This window comes from Python bivittatus, unplaced genomic scaffold, assembly GCF_059951505.1.
Source record: "Python bivittatus isolate LINGU-HERP-01145 unplaced genomic scaffold, Pbiv_v1 ctg000850_np1212, whole genome shotgun sequence".
Classification (NCBI taxonomy): Eukaryota; Metazoa; Chordata; class Lepidosauria; order Squamata; family Pythonidae; genus Python; species Python bivittatus.
The window spans coordinates 979,218-993,151 of NW_028277112.1; the positions used below are offsets into that span (position 1 = coordinate 979,218).

The following is a 13,934-nucleotide window of genomic DNA, read 5'->3' on the forward strand; positions in this document are numbered from 1 at the left end:
TGGTTCATGGGGTCACGAAGAGTCGGACACGACTTAACGACTAAACAACAACAAGCTGGTAAACCAAACAAGTACTTTCAGGCCTTCAGTCTTTTTTTTTTTTAAAATAAATTTTTACAGTTGATTATGTGACAGAAACCTGCATATTTTGCAAAAGGTTCTTTAACTTTTCCTATATATAATTAATTTGATGTAGACATTTTCTTTGAGATATGGAAAACCTACTATCAATGAAAATTTTGCAATTCATGTAAACTGGCCTAATGCTTGTTTTGTTTTCAGGCTATTATGACAACACCATATTTCATAGGGTTGTGCCTGAATTTATAGTACAAGGTGGTGATCCAACTGGTACTGGCTCAGGAGGAGAATCTATCTATGGAGCCCCTTTCAAGGTAACCGTCTGTTTTTGCTAGTGTTTTTTTGTCAATTTTTGTGGTTATTGTACAAGCATGGCTCATTTATAGTTAGTCACTCTTCTTCCTCTTTGATTTTAGTGGTAGAAATTTGGACATAGGCGATATGGGACATATTTTACTGAAATAGATAGGGCTTATATGGCTAAGTATTGGAAGCAGAGGTGTATTTTGAGGGGTGTTAAAGGATGAGACATTTCTAGATTTTCCCAGAAATATGAGTTTATTCATAAAGCCTTTAAGCAAACAAGCAAATGCTATAATTAAGATACAGGTAGTCCTCACTTAACGGTTGTTAACAGTACAGTTGTTAAATGAAACATCGTGTGACTTAGTTCTGCTGCAGTCGTTAAGTGAATCACCCGCAGTCATTAAGGAGGAGATCACGTGACTGCAACTTGCAACTTACTGACAGTTTCTCCATTGACTTTGCTTGTTGAAAGCCAGCTATGAAGCTCACAGATGGTGATCACCTGACTGTGGGATGCTGCGACTGTCATAAATGTGTGCCTGTTGTGAAGCGCTCAAATGGTGATCACATGACTGTGGGGATGCTGCGACGGTTGTAAGATTGAGGACATAAAACTAATTTTTCAGTGCAGTCCTAAGTCTGAACCATCGCTAAACAGGGCAGTCATTAACCAAGGACTACCTGTAGGTTTGTTTAGATGTTGGTGGAAAATACGCCTTTTGTGCATTGTTTTGGATTTCATCCTATGTACATCAACCTGAATGAATCGGAAGCATTACTTGTGCACTAATTGTTTTTCATCATAATTCACAGGATGAATTCCATTCACGATTGCGTTTTAATCGACGAGGACTGGTTGCCATGGCAAATTCTGGGCCTCATGATAATGGCAGCCAGTTCTTCTTTACTTTGGGTCGTGCGGATGAACTTAACAACAAGCACACTATCTTTGGAAAGGTTTGGAAAACTTCTGCTGAAATGATATTTATTGTCTGCAAAGATTCATATTGGCATTATTATTTTATTTGTCAGGAATTAAAAAAAATTAACAGGAAAAGCTTTCAAATCCTGTGGATGGAATATTTGATGAAAAGTTATCAAGAAACATAGATTGCAACCTAAATAACTAGGTTGTACTATATTTATATGCTATGAAGAGTAAAAAAGCATACAAGCTAGCGAAGGAAGGAACAGGTAAAGTGACAAGTAGGAAGAGTAGAAAGGAGGATGTTGCTGTTAGTTCTTTGCTGTGGTAGATCACTTCCTGGTTCAGATGAGACATGTTGTACCTTGTGACCTCTCCAAGGTGAGGGAATTAAGATGGTATGCCCAGGTATCTTATGCATCTTGATGGATTCCAGTGGGCATTTGCAGATTTTCACAGCAATCTGGTAAGCAGTTCCATCAATCACCTGGTCAAACTCTGGAAGTGGGGATGGCCAGATCATTCAACATAGCTACCCCCATCTTACTACGTTGGCTCACCAAGTTGCTCTGGCAGATGACCAAACACTGATAAAAGCCCATGTTCAAGCTTATACAGTGGCACTACAGCCACCAAAGCATCAGACTTCTCTCTCCTTATTGCTTCAGCAGGGTATTGTTCTGTGTTGTTGTTTAACATGGTCTGTTCCATATTGGGGAAGACTGACCATGTTATCCAGCTGCAGGCCCCTGAAAATAGTGTGTGCAACACTTTATGCATAAAGTTTCTCATATTCACTCTAGATTCGATTCTGCATGGGTGGAGTCTGGTGAATTGATTGGGGTAACACCTTGAAATATTAGCTGGGATTCATTGCAGCTTGCTGATGCCAAGAAAGTTGACAGAGTGCCCCTTAGTATGATGTCCAGCATTTATGGACTGGATCCATGTCCCTTCTAGCTTCTTTGATTGTTTGTGGGGATGGGCATGATCTGGGAGGTTGTGCATACTCCCTTGTGAGAAGGGGGGGTGTTGCTGTTAATTTCGTATTTTTAATTACTGTGTTTTATGGTTTTGTTGCTATTATCAGGAGTTGTTTGGAATGTGACAATATAAAAATAATAATAAACACATAAATCCAATTTTTTTAAAAAATTGTTTTGAAAATAATTTATGACAAGGTGGCTTTAAAAAGGCTCTTCTAATTTGGCAGATCACTGGAGATACTATATATAATATGTTGCGACTTTCAGAAGTTGAAATTGACATGGACGAAAGACCAACCAATCCATATAAAATAACAAGTACAGAGGTAGGAATAAGATTTATCTGTAATAGATGAAAATATATATTTCTCCTATGTTATTGCTATTGAAATGAAATGAGAAATTTTCTTGTGCTTTGCTTCAGCATCAGAAATAATTGAAAACTCACCTTCTGTACCAGGAGTATGTAACCTTTTTTGACCCAAGAGCTGATCTTGGCACCTCTTTCTGATGTCTTGCAGAGTCTTAATACAGGTAGTCCTCGTTTAACGATCACAATTGGTACGTGCAACTTTGTTGTTAAGCAAAGCAGTTGCTAAGTGAAAGTGCAGCTGTGCTTATGATCTTACTTCAACTTCCCTTTGCTTTACAGACCTACGAAGGTCATAAATGCAAGGACTGGTCATAAAGTTACTTTTTCATCACTGTCAAAACTGTGAATGATTGCTAAACAAGGCAGTTGCTAAATGAGGGCTACCTGTAGTTAATAAAAAGGCATTAGCTACTACCACTACTTGCATTTGCATAATCAAGGCAAGCCCAGGAGATACTCACAGGTGGTAACTTTGGATTATTATCTTTCTTAAAACAAACAAAACCCATCAATTAAACCCATGGTTTGCCTGGATTATGTATATTTAACCACAGTTGCTTGCCCAAGGCATCCAAATTACAGGTTCGGAACTGAAGGTTAATTAACAGGTATAATGTTTTTGGCTCATTTGTTTAATTGGGTTCTCTTTATCTAGTTTTAAGACTTGTGTGGAGAACAGATCACCTTTTAGATTATATTTATGCATAAATATTGAAAATTCAAAAGGGTTCAAAAACTTTTAAGCACCACTGTAGATGTTAAGCAGTGCTAATGACACCCCTGAACCTTGTAGAATGCCATGGTCAAATTGTCTGACATTGAACTTTTCTCTTAAATTATCATACTTCTTAACTGATTGACAGTTCAGACTGTTCAACATAGTTGAGACAAATCAATACTAATAGCGTGACTGAAGTTTCTGTGGTATGAAAAGGCAACAAAAGATCAAACAGAATCATCTGGAAGTATTCTATCTGTTGAATTTTGAATGCATTTTCTGAAATAATCTCTGGCCATTTGTTTGATTGATTTCCATTAAATACTGGTGTATAAATATTTTGGTCATGCTTAGATAAGGCTATTATCTGGCCTAAAGTATACAAGCTTTAACTGTGCTAGATTTAATAAGATATGTTCAGCAAGCCTAGTTATGGCTCATCACCATTCTAGGTTGCAGTGTTTGGATGCTTATGAAATATTATTTTTCACAATGGAAGGTCTTAAAAGATTTGTAAAACACTTTTCTTTCAGGTTTTATTTAACCCTTTCGATGATATAATTCCAAGGGCCAGCAAAAAGCTGAAGAATGAGAAACTGGTGGAAGAAGTCGATAAGGCAAAATCAAAGGGCACAAAGTAAGTATAACCTGTTGATTTCTTTCCTGCACGCTCAGATGTAATCTTTCCACATACAGATTAGGATTTGATTCATGCACTAACAGTAAATTATATACAAATAATAATGGTATAAAAGATATGGAACAGAATCCACTTGTGTGCTTTCATGAGTGGAAGATTGCACCATAATAGGGTGAAGGTTTCTGCTGCAGTGTCTTGAGCACCCTCAAAGTGTGTTCTAGGGAGAATTTTAAGGATACTTAAAGTATCCTTAAAGTGCAGCAAGAAGAAAATCCTATTGCAGGAGAGGAGGTTGATTAGGATTATGTGGGATTTCACACAAGAAAATTAAATTCTATAGACTTTTGAATTGGCAATAGTATTCAAAAAAATTCTGGGCTTTTATGTGTTCCACTGTTAAATTAAGGTACCTCTTTTTTTATGTTTGAAGAAATTTTAGCCTGCTTTCATTTGGAGAAGAAGCTGAAGAGGAAGAAGTGGAAGTCAACAGAGTTAGTCAGGTATAATTTCAGGCTAACTATCTGTATACTTCGGTGAAGCCCTTTAACTTTCAGCTTTGTGAAATTATTGTCCAGCTTTGCATACTGCAGTTTTATTAGCAAATTGAATATAGACTGAGGCTCCAGATAATGGGTTTAAATAAAATAATAATGAAGAAGAGGAATAATGTATCTTGGTATTATATTGGCAAGCTTTACTGGTAGAAATTATACAGATCTAGACTTGAAGGTTACCTGTTCTTGCACTAAAACATAGTAATTTGTGCTTAATAACAATAATTTCTCTGAAAGCCTGCAGATACACATGTTCAGCCAGAGGTAGAAAGACGGGAAGGGCTTCCTTCTGGTCTAGGAAGATTTGTGTTGTTGTGTTGAATGCATTTGCCCTCCCCTTAAAGTCTTACTAGAGCTTAGGTTTCTTCTTGGATCTAGCCTTGTTCTGAGAAATTGAGGTGCTAACTGTTGCCAAGAATGTCTTTTATCACTCTTGGCAGTCAGTTCAACTATTGTATGTATAGAGAGAGAGAGATGGAGGAGGGTGTTTTCCAGGTTAGTTGCCTCTAAGTTGCTTTTTGTTGGGCTGTCCTTGAAAACTGTCTGGAAAACTGCATTGGTTTAGGATATAACTGCCAGGCTATTAATAGAGATAACATAGCTGACTCCTGCTTACTTTCAATTCACAATTGAAAGTTCTGGTTACAATTATAAGCACAAAATAATCTAGCACCTGGCACCCTTAAGGCTGTTTTTTTTCTATATAAAACTCACAATACATCTATATGTCGTCTAGGAGAAAGGCTTTTTGATTGTTTCCTGCTTCTCTGAAATCCAGGGGGTGGTCACTTGTCAAATGGCCATTTTGATGATAGAAACAGTACCAAGGTTAGATCTTACCCCAGAGTAAAGCCATTGCTCCTCTGCAACAATTATAGGCAGCAGATCATAATAGTTTTATTTGAATAAACATCTGCAATCAACTAAATATTGGTGATGTATTTATAAGAGGCAGGATATTGTATAATGCCTCTGTATGAGCAGCAGTGCTTTGTTTTTTTATTGAGAAATCTGTGTAACTAAAGTGAAAACATTTTCCCACAGACCCTTTATTCCACTGCTATTCTTTTTTTTTAAAATTTTAGAGCATGAAAGGAAAAAGCAAAAGCAGTCATGATTTATTGAAAGATGATCCACATCTGAGTTCCATTCCTGCCATTGAAAGGTAAATATGTTGTTGCTAATTCAAAAATAATTCTGTTAGTTTAGATGTGTGGAATGTCTATTGTGATAAATGTGTGGAATTTGGCCTACTTGCTACTGCATTACAAGCCAGCCTTCTTTCACATCTTTTAGTACTGTAGCTTTCAGAATTCCTAGCTAGCATGGCCAGCAGCCATGTTTGAAATTCTCTACACTTGGGGAGGGACCAGATTAGGAAGGACTGGCATATATTACTAGGCAATTAACTATTCGCCAGACTATTCTTGAGGATATCCTGCAGCTTTGATTGCAATTCTTGAGTAAGATGGCTGCTTCAAGCATATGTGATGCTTATGAAATAGTGATCAGATTGTCTTTGTTTCAACTGGAAAAATATTAATGAGTTGGGCTAAAGAAGGATAGCTAAGTAAAAACCTCATTACTTAGTAATGTAATATTTAGATGAATTTTATTTTAGAAAGTGCATTAGAAAGGAATCTACTTACATATCGCCTTTCCTTTCAGTGAAAAAGCAAATGAAAGTGATAATTCAGATGAGGTAAGACCTTTACATTAATATGGAGCCCATTTTGTTATATATTTGTAACATTTATGATATTTACAAAGCTAAGTCTATTACCACTATACATCTGGTTAGTGTCTCAGCTGCTGAACTGTTGGTAATATTTAATTAACTTGTCCTGTTAATGGAAAGATTTCAGTAAATCAAATAGTGTAGGACAATTTCTTCTTCCTCATAGGTTCAGTTTATTATTTATTTCAGAGATTTACATTCTGCCAATTCAAGTTAGATTTTAGGTGGCTTACATTGAGTGGAACAATAAAACACAAAACATCCTCACAAACATATCGTTTCAATCCCAGGTACCCAAGTCCAACTCAGCAGTTGTCACTCCAGCCACCCCTTGTTCTGGAGGCTTTTTGGAATAGCACATCTAAATGCTCTTCTGAAATGACAATATGGAAGGGGGCTGGTTTTGGAGGGTAAGCGGTTCCAAAGGCATATCACAGAGTAGGCTTGCTCCTGGGCCCCCATGTATTTCATATCTTGAAAGCTGAGAAGAATCTGCAGCATGTCCTCCTCACCAGCATGTATTGGCTGGTTAGACTCTGTATGGAGCAGATAATCCCTGAGGTAATGAAATTGAGTATAAGGAGCTTTATAGGTTATAACCGCCACCTTGAATTGGACCCAGATCTGGATCCAGAAGGCTTCTGCACAAACAGTATCTCTCTCTTGTTGAGATTCATCGTAAGTCTGCTCCATCCCATCCAGTCCTTTATACCCTCCAGGCACTGGTTCCAAGCACTGGGATTTATCCTAAATCTGTTTCATCTCATCCAATCCCTCACTGCCATTTGATTCAAGATAATCTTCATCCAGGATGCTTTGTAATTGTCACCACACCATTTCCTCAACAACCTTTGCCCCCAAAAGAAGGTTGGATAAGGGTGATGGTTGTCCAAAATAACAGGATCAAAGGATGACCTCTTGGCCATTACCCTTTTAGAGCCAATGGCATCACTCTTTCTGTCAAAGAGCCATTCAGCACCCTAGTTGGGCGAGATTCAAATGCAGATTGCAGGGGAATGAGCTGCAAAATAAGGAAGCCCTTTTCTGATGCAGTATAGCCTGGACTTTGATAACTACTGCCAATTTTGTGAATACCTGAGGGCTAGCTTTAATAATTCATTCAAGCAGGTGATGCCAACCATGCAATTTCTTTGACTCCAACAATGTAAACCCTTGGGGGTGGGAAAGTATACTGCTGACTTTCAGCTTTTAGCCCAGGATGCAAGTTAATAGGAAAGAAAAGTAATTGACCAGTTTAAAAAGAAGCTATCACATAAAATATGAAAGATACGCAGTTGTCAGGGCACCACAAAGACTTTCTGCATGAATCCAGGACTGTTTGGGTACTGATGGAAGACTTGACCTCATGCAGAGTATAGGAATGGAAGATGCCACTATTTTCTTCCCTCCTCCTCCCACACATAGAGCACCACTATCTGTCTGAGAAAAACACAAGGCCTCTGTTTATATTGTGGAAAACCTGCCACTAGGATACTTCTTCGTATGGGTGCCCTGCTAAGATCGCCCTTCTGAAACATGCATTGATGGTGAAAGGGGCATTTTGCAAGCAGATGCTCTAAAAGCACCATATTTGGCCTGTTGTAAATGAATCAGTCTCATCTTCTGGGGCAGAGGTTCCTAGGCTTTCTCAGTTCATAGCACCCTCAGTGTCCCAGTAATTTTTTTCATGGCACTCATGGGCTCGTTCTCACTGTGTCTGACAGATGTTGGGTACTGCTATGTTATCCCCTTCAAGTTTGCTGCAGGTCCCTGGATACCAAAAATTTACCAATTTTTACCATAAATTTATTCCTAACTTTGTTGCATTGATCATCCTACTGATTCATCTTGCCAAGAATGAGAATCCCTTTCAGTGGGATTCCAATGCTCAGCAAATCTTTCTTTGATTCAAAGAGGCATTCGGTTCTCAGTCCATCTTCTGTCACCCAATTCGCCCCCCCCCCCCCGCACTGTAGAAAGTATACTTTTACAATCCACTCAAAAGTTGGAGGGCAACCTCTTCCCCCTTGCATTCTTTTCCAGGTAACTCCTTCCAACTAAAAGGTACTCTGATGTTTTTAACAAGGCATTCAAGCCATCTTGACGTGTTGGAATGCCCTTTCAAGGTGTGGATGGACAACAAGAATTTAGAACACTTGCAAACTTCCACAGACTCATGGAATGGGAGATCAGGGGAAACAATTATTTTCTCTTTTTAGTTTTTTCATCTGTTGCATGTCTAGCTCACAGAACAAAGAGGTTGCTGCTTTACAAACTAGTTTTTCTTATCCAATAAACATCCTCCAGTTTCCATTCTGTGCCCCGTAAACTTTGTCTCCACCCCCTTGATCCACCCAGTGACCCTTGGGCCAGAAGGAAGATTTCCTCTCCAAGTGATTAAATCTTCACTCAACAAAAACAGGATCCATATGTTTGGGCTCAGATAGATGAATTGAGGGCAGGGGGCTTTTCTAATTCCCACTGTTTTGGGGAAGAAGACATTTTTTTTCCACAGTTTCTGGCAATATGTTCCTCTTTCTTTGAGTCAGGAAGTATTGTAGCTCTGTCTATGTAACCAACCAGCTGGGCATTTTAGAGTATTTAAAATTACCCATCTCTTCCCCTATGATTTTTAGCCTCATATTGGAGCTGATATAAAGGCTTAATTTATTCTTGCCATGCATCATTGTTCCCAGCTTCTAACCAACAGTTCTTGGATTTTATAACTGAACTACCTCGCGTAAAAGCTTCAGTGTCATTTTGGTAGTAGTTGTCCTCTAAAGTGGCCCATGTCATTCCCTGTCATGGCTTTGCCTTTGAATGTGAAGTAGCTTCTCTATACATATCAAAAGAGGCATTCTTGTACTTTCTCAGTTTATGTTGTGGATATTGCCTAATCATATCATTCACATCTCATTTTTAGAAAGTTCTATTTCAGTTATTGGGTAGAAACCTCCACCTGTCAGAGGGTAAAATGCTAACTTAGAGAAATGCCTCCTTAGATATATAAACTACCAGCAAGATGATCGGCCAGACTGTTTGCCTGTGTTTGAATTTCCTTATGATGACCCAGTTCATGCCTCCACTTAGACATTGCTATTTGAGACTACCTGCAGTTATCACCTGCACCTGTCACCAGATGCTTCTCAGCACTACCCCAATCCAGAGGCCTCCCAGGATCAGGAATTTCAAATGGCTCAGCACTTGTGTTTTTATTTTACTTTAGGAGATAAAATATATTTGCATAACTTGTTTGTGGATGAAATGATGTTTGGTGTATTAAAATTTAAAATGTCCTTGAGTTGGTGAATTCCTATATGGGTTTCAGTGACAATGAGTATTTATCAATGTAATTAAAATTTAGAATTTTTTAACTTCCAGTAAAGAAATATGGAGTACTTTCTTTTAGCTTCTTTGTGGATCTCAAAGAGCAAATTCACTTGACCACATTCCTTGCCATTTGAGAGCCCACAAGCATGGAAACTTAATTTCTTTTGGAAATGATAGCTCCTTGGAGACAGAAATGCAACTTTTGGAGGAGAGGGGGTTGCAGCTACTACTTGACCATAGCATAAGAATTGTGCAGGAAAGCCATGCTGTGACACAGTTTTTAGAGGTCACTTTCAGAAAGTAAGAATGCGTGTGTGTGTGACAATAACACATAGTGTCTTGAGCATTTTATTAATTGTCCCAAAAACATATTCCATTTAGGTTTAAACCTAATTATTTGAGGGGAAAAAATTCTTAAGAGGGTTCCCCACTTTTTATTTTTTGGGACCCTTCAAATACCTCATTGTTTTAGAAATAAGCTTTTCTAATGTATTGGTCATGAGATAAAGTCTTTTCTGGATGAAACTGAACATTTCAGATATATAAACCAAAATTTATGAATGTCTTAACAATCTGTCCAGGAAGAAGAGGATGGATATTGTGATGAAGATGATGGTCTTGATAATGAAGAAAAATATCAAATGAAAAAACGAATTATGCAAAAGTTAAAGAAAAATACCGATGTACCTGTTAAAAAAGTAACTGAAGGAGAACAAATGCAGAAGAAGAGTAGCCGTAGGTGAGTAATGAATACCTTGAACTTACTGGAAGGATAAGTTCCTAAAGGAAACTTTCAAATATTCTATAGTCAGCATTTTAAATAAAGTGTTATAATGCATCAAAGCTTTTCATAATTATTTTTAGAGGTCTATTTTGTTACCAAACATAAATTTGAAGGTGTTTAGATAAATTTTGAACATAAAAATAAAGCAGTCTTGTACTATGTTAAACATTCAATAATTTGTTAGTCTGTAAGGTTCCACAGGATTGCAACACAGCCACCACTCTAGAAATAGTCAGGGTAAAATCCTTGGCAAAAAAAGTGTATCTGGTCCTTGTTACCTATGTTTTGGTTTGGTTTTTGGTCTTATATTATTCACCTGAACTCAGGGCCAAATCTCTGAGTTACTGCCATAATAAGTACAAAAAACCCTTTCAGATTTAGTTAGTCCTATTGTCATTGCCATAATATGTACAGTATGCAAAGTTTGGGCATTGATTGGAGGTTCAGTAGGACCATCCAAGACTTAGGTGTGTCAGAGCAAGATTCTTACTTTGTAGATGAATTTACTGTGCTTACCTGATACTGATTGCCATAGGTAGTGTTTGTAATATGTGTAGAGTTAACATGTATATCAAACCACTAAGCCTGTCCACATTTCCCTGTGTTGAAAAATACCTATAACCTTACACCATGTAGTTGGAAGAAACAGTCCATGAAATAAGTCATTCTCTTCCATTGTGTTCATAATTCTTAATGTAGGTTCTTATATTGATAAATGGTTTAGTTTTACTTACTTAAAACGTTCCACATCATAGACGTCTTGTTCTAGAATTGAAGAGCACATCATTTTTGTGTTCTGTTTATTTAAGTGGTTTTGTCTCACTCAGAAGAATACACATTAGGTAAACAGTAGGAATTCGTTGTTTGCCCTTGTTGGTACCTGTTCCATTAACAGTAATAGCCATCACTGTTGTCATATTCAGACAACAGTGATGGCTATTAACTAGACAAAAAAGTATTTGCATGTACCGTATTTTTCTGTCAATAAGACGCCCCCATGGACAAGACGACCCCCACTTTTCCAACCCAAAATTAAGAAATCAATATTTTAAAGATAGTGCACAACACATTTTTATTTAGTAATTAGTTAACATTTACCTGAAACACTTGGTGGGAGGAGGTCCAAACCGTCTCTCTGCAGCTCTATTTCCATGCTCTTTTGCATAACTGATTACATTTAATCACAAGTGAAACTGCCGATAGCTTGTCTCTGCAAACAGACTTCCTCTAATTGGTTTGTTCAGCATCAGCTGACATCAGTTACATCAGGCTCGTGATTGGAAGAAGTCTGTTTGCAGACTCAAGCTGTTTCGCTCGTGATTGGAGGCTAGCAATAGGAGGAAGCCTCTTTGCAGAGACAAAGTATGGGCAGTTTTGCAACCGTGCGGTTCTCTCCTCGGCTGACTTCCTTAAATAAGATGCCCTTCAATTTTTAGTGTAAGGACTTTAGAAAAAAGTATCGACTTATAGTCGGAAAAATACGGTATTTTCTTCCTGAGTCATCATGCATACAGTCCAGTCCTCAGAGCAGTGCATAGCTGTAACTTTTAAACTTCTGTACTCTTTAATTTCATTGATACATCATATTGTTGGGTTTGTAAAATGTAAGGATTGTACTTAACACTAATTAATATTAACAATATTGTTAAGGATCTACTTAGATTTGATTATTTAACCAGGGTCACATGTTATTTCTAAATAATGACTATGAGGTTTTGCTTCTTCTAACTAATTCTCTTTCAGAGTTGGTATAGGAATTATGCTTGTGTTACGCTGGTTAAGCAAAGCAGATATTTATGCTCTTTTCACATTGACAAGGGATCTTATCAGGTAGATAACACTTTCTTAATTTCCAATATGGCCATGGATCCTTCTATTTTTCAAGAATCACCTACCTTGAAGTATCAGCATTTACATAGTTGGTGTCACATTTGTCTGCTAATGACAAACTAAAAGGTGCTTTTCATATATTGGGGAAAGAGAACATACAGTGATTCTGTTAAACAGCAAGTTGTGATTTTAAGCTAACAGCTGTTTTATTCCTACTGCTTAGTAAGATGAAAAATTTTCTTCTCATGGTTAGAACCTTTATTTTTCTGATGGCCATTGTAACAATAAATAGAAATCTATCTTTAAGTTGCAAATCCACAGATATAACTTCTAGACTTTTACATGGCATTTGCAGCTTTAAGGACTCATAGACAGTGCCTGAAATTAGGCATGTATTAATTTACCTGCTGAGTCCTAGTTTGCAAAAGTGTTTGGCTATTCTTTAGATTAAATTAACAATCCATGAAGAGTCCACTCAGGAATTTTTGAAATTTGCAATACTCAAATTATTCCTGCAAGCAGGGGCAGAGAACCTGTGGCCCTCCTCATTGTATTGAACAACTTCCTGCAACTCTAGCAACATAGCAGAGATAAGGAATGCAAGGAGTTATAGTACAGCAATATGGATGGCAGAGAGCAAACAAGTAACCTATCTCTGTTCTAGAGTAATTATATTAAATATATATATATATATATAATATAGTAATGTACCAACCTTTCCTTGGTGTCCTTACTGTATGTACCCTCTTTTCTGCAGTGATGAACCCTGGATTGGATAAAATAACTGCTGGAATGTTTAATCTATTATGGGTTCATCACAAACACATCAAAGTAACTAGTAATACAGAAATGATTTTGCAAGTCATCAGAATCTGTGCTGTGCTTAGAATTTAAACACAAAAAGTGTTAAGGTCTGCTCAGTAATTGTCAGAAATGGGAATTTGAAAAAATCTGATTTCAAGATAAAATAAGAACACTTGTGACAGGACATGTTCTCAAGAGATGGCTTTGGAAAAGCTGATTCAAATTTCTGTTGATCAAAGCATGCAGGGATTCATAATGTGGAGAGAACTTCAGTGGGAGGGTCTAGTAACATTTTGCCAAATACCTGATAGTTACCAAAACTTTTAAAGTTAAATTATCAAAGATAATTTTGAAACTTAAATACGTTATTTGGAGTAAGACTTCATATGCGAAGAGATATATTAGATTTTTTATTCCGACTTTCTTATTTTTACAAATAACTCAAGGTGGTGAACATACCTAATACTCTTTCCTCCTCCTATTTTCCCCACAACAATAACCCTGTGAGGTGAGTTGGGCTGAGAGAGAGTAACTGACCCATAGTCACTCAGCTGGCTTTCATGCCTAAGGAGGGACTAGAACTCACAGTTTCCTGGTTTCTAGCCTGTTGCCTTAACCACTAGACCAAACTGTATGATATTTATAGCTACTCTGGTCTAATTTCTTATGTTCAGTTGCAAAATAATTGCTCACTTAGTGCTATTCATATGAGTCTTCTTTGCTGAGAATTGTGACTCTAGTGAGACAATGAAGCATGCTTTTTATCTGATAGAAGAGAATGCCAGAATAAACCATAAATATCTGACCTTGAAACAGGCAATACTTGAGTCATTTAATTTTATATACTGGACTGCAAAGAAACAGA

The 13,934-nt window shown here is 37.3% G+C and overlaps 1 protein-coding gene across 3 annotated transcripts in view; it reads left to right on the forward strand.

Annotated features, from left to right (window-relative positions):
• Nucleotides 1–13,934, forward strand: part of CWC27 (CWC27 spliceosome associated cyclophilin) — a 109,711-nt gene that overhangs the window by 6,767 nt on the left and 89,010 nt on the right. For all 3 annotated transcript variants that reach the window (XM_088130452.1, XM_025163332.2, XM_007420121.4), the window contains exons 3-10: nt 283–395; nt 1,201–1,344; nt 2,526–2,624; nt 3,923–4,026; nt 4,460–4,529; nt 5,669–5,748; nt 6,252–6,285; nt 10,233–10,390. In XM_088130452.1, the coding sequence (XP_087986578.1) occupies nt 283–395; nt 1,201–1,344; nt 2,526–2,624; nt 3,923–4,026; nt 4,460–4,529; nt 5,669–5,748; nt 6,252–6,285; nt 10,233–10,390 (802 nt within the window). The remainder of the gene's footprint in view (nt 1–282; nt 396–1,200; nt 1,345–2,525; nt 2,625–3,922; nt 4,027–4,459; nt 4,530–5,668; nt 5,749–6,251; nt 6,286–10,232; nt 10,391–13,934) is intronic.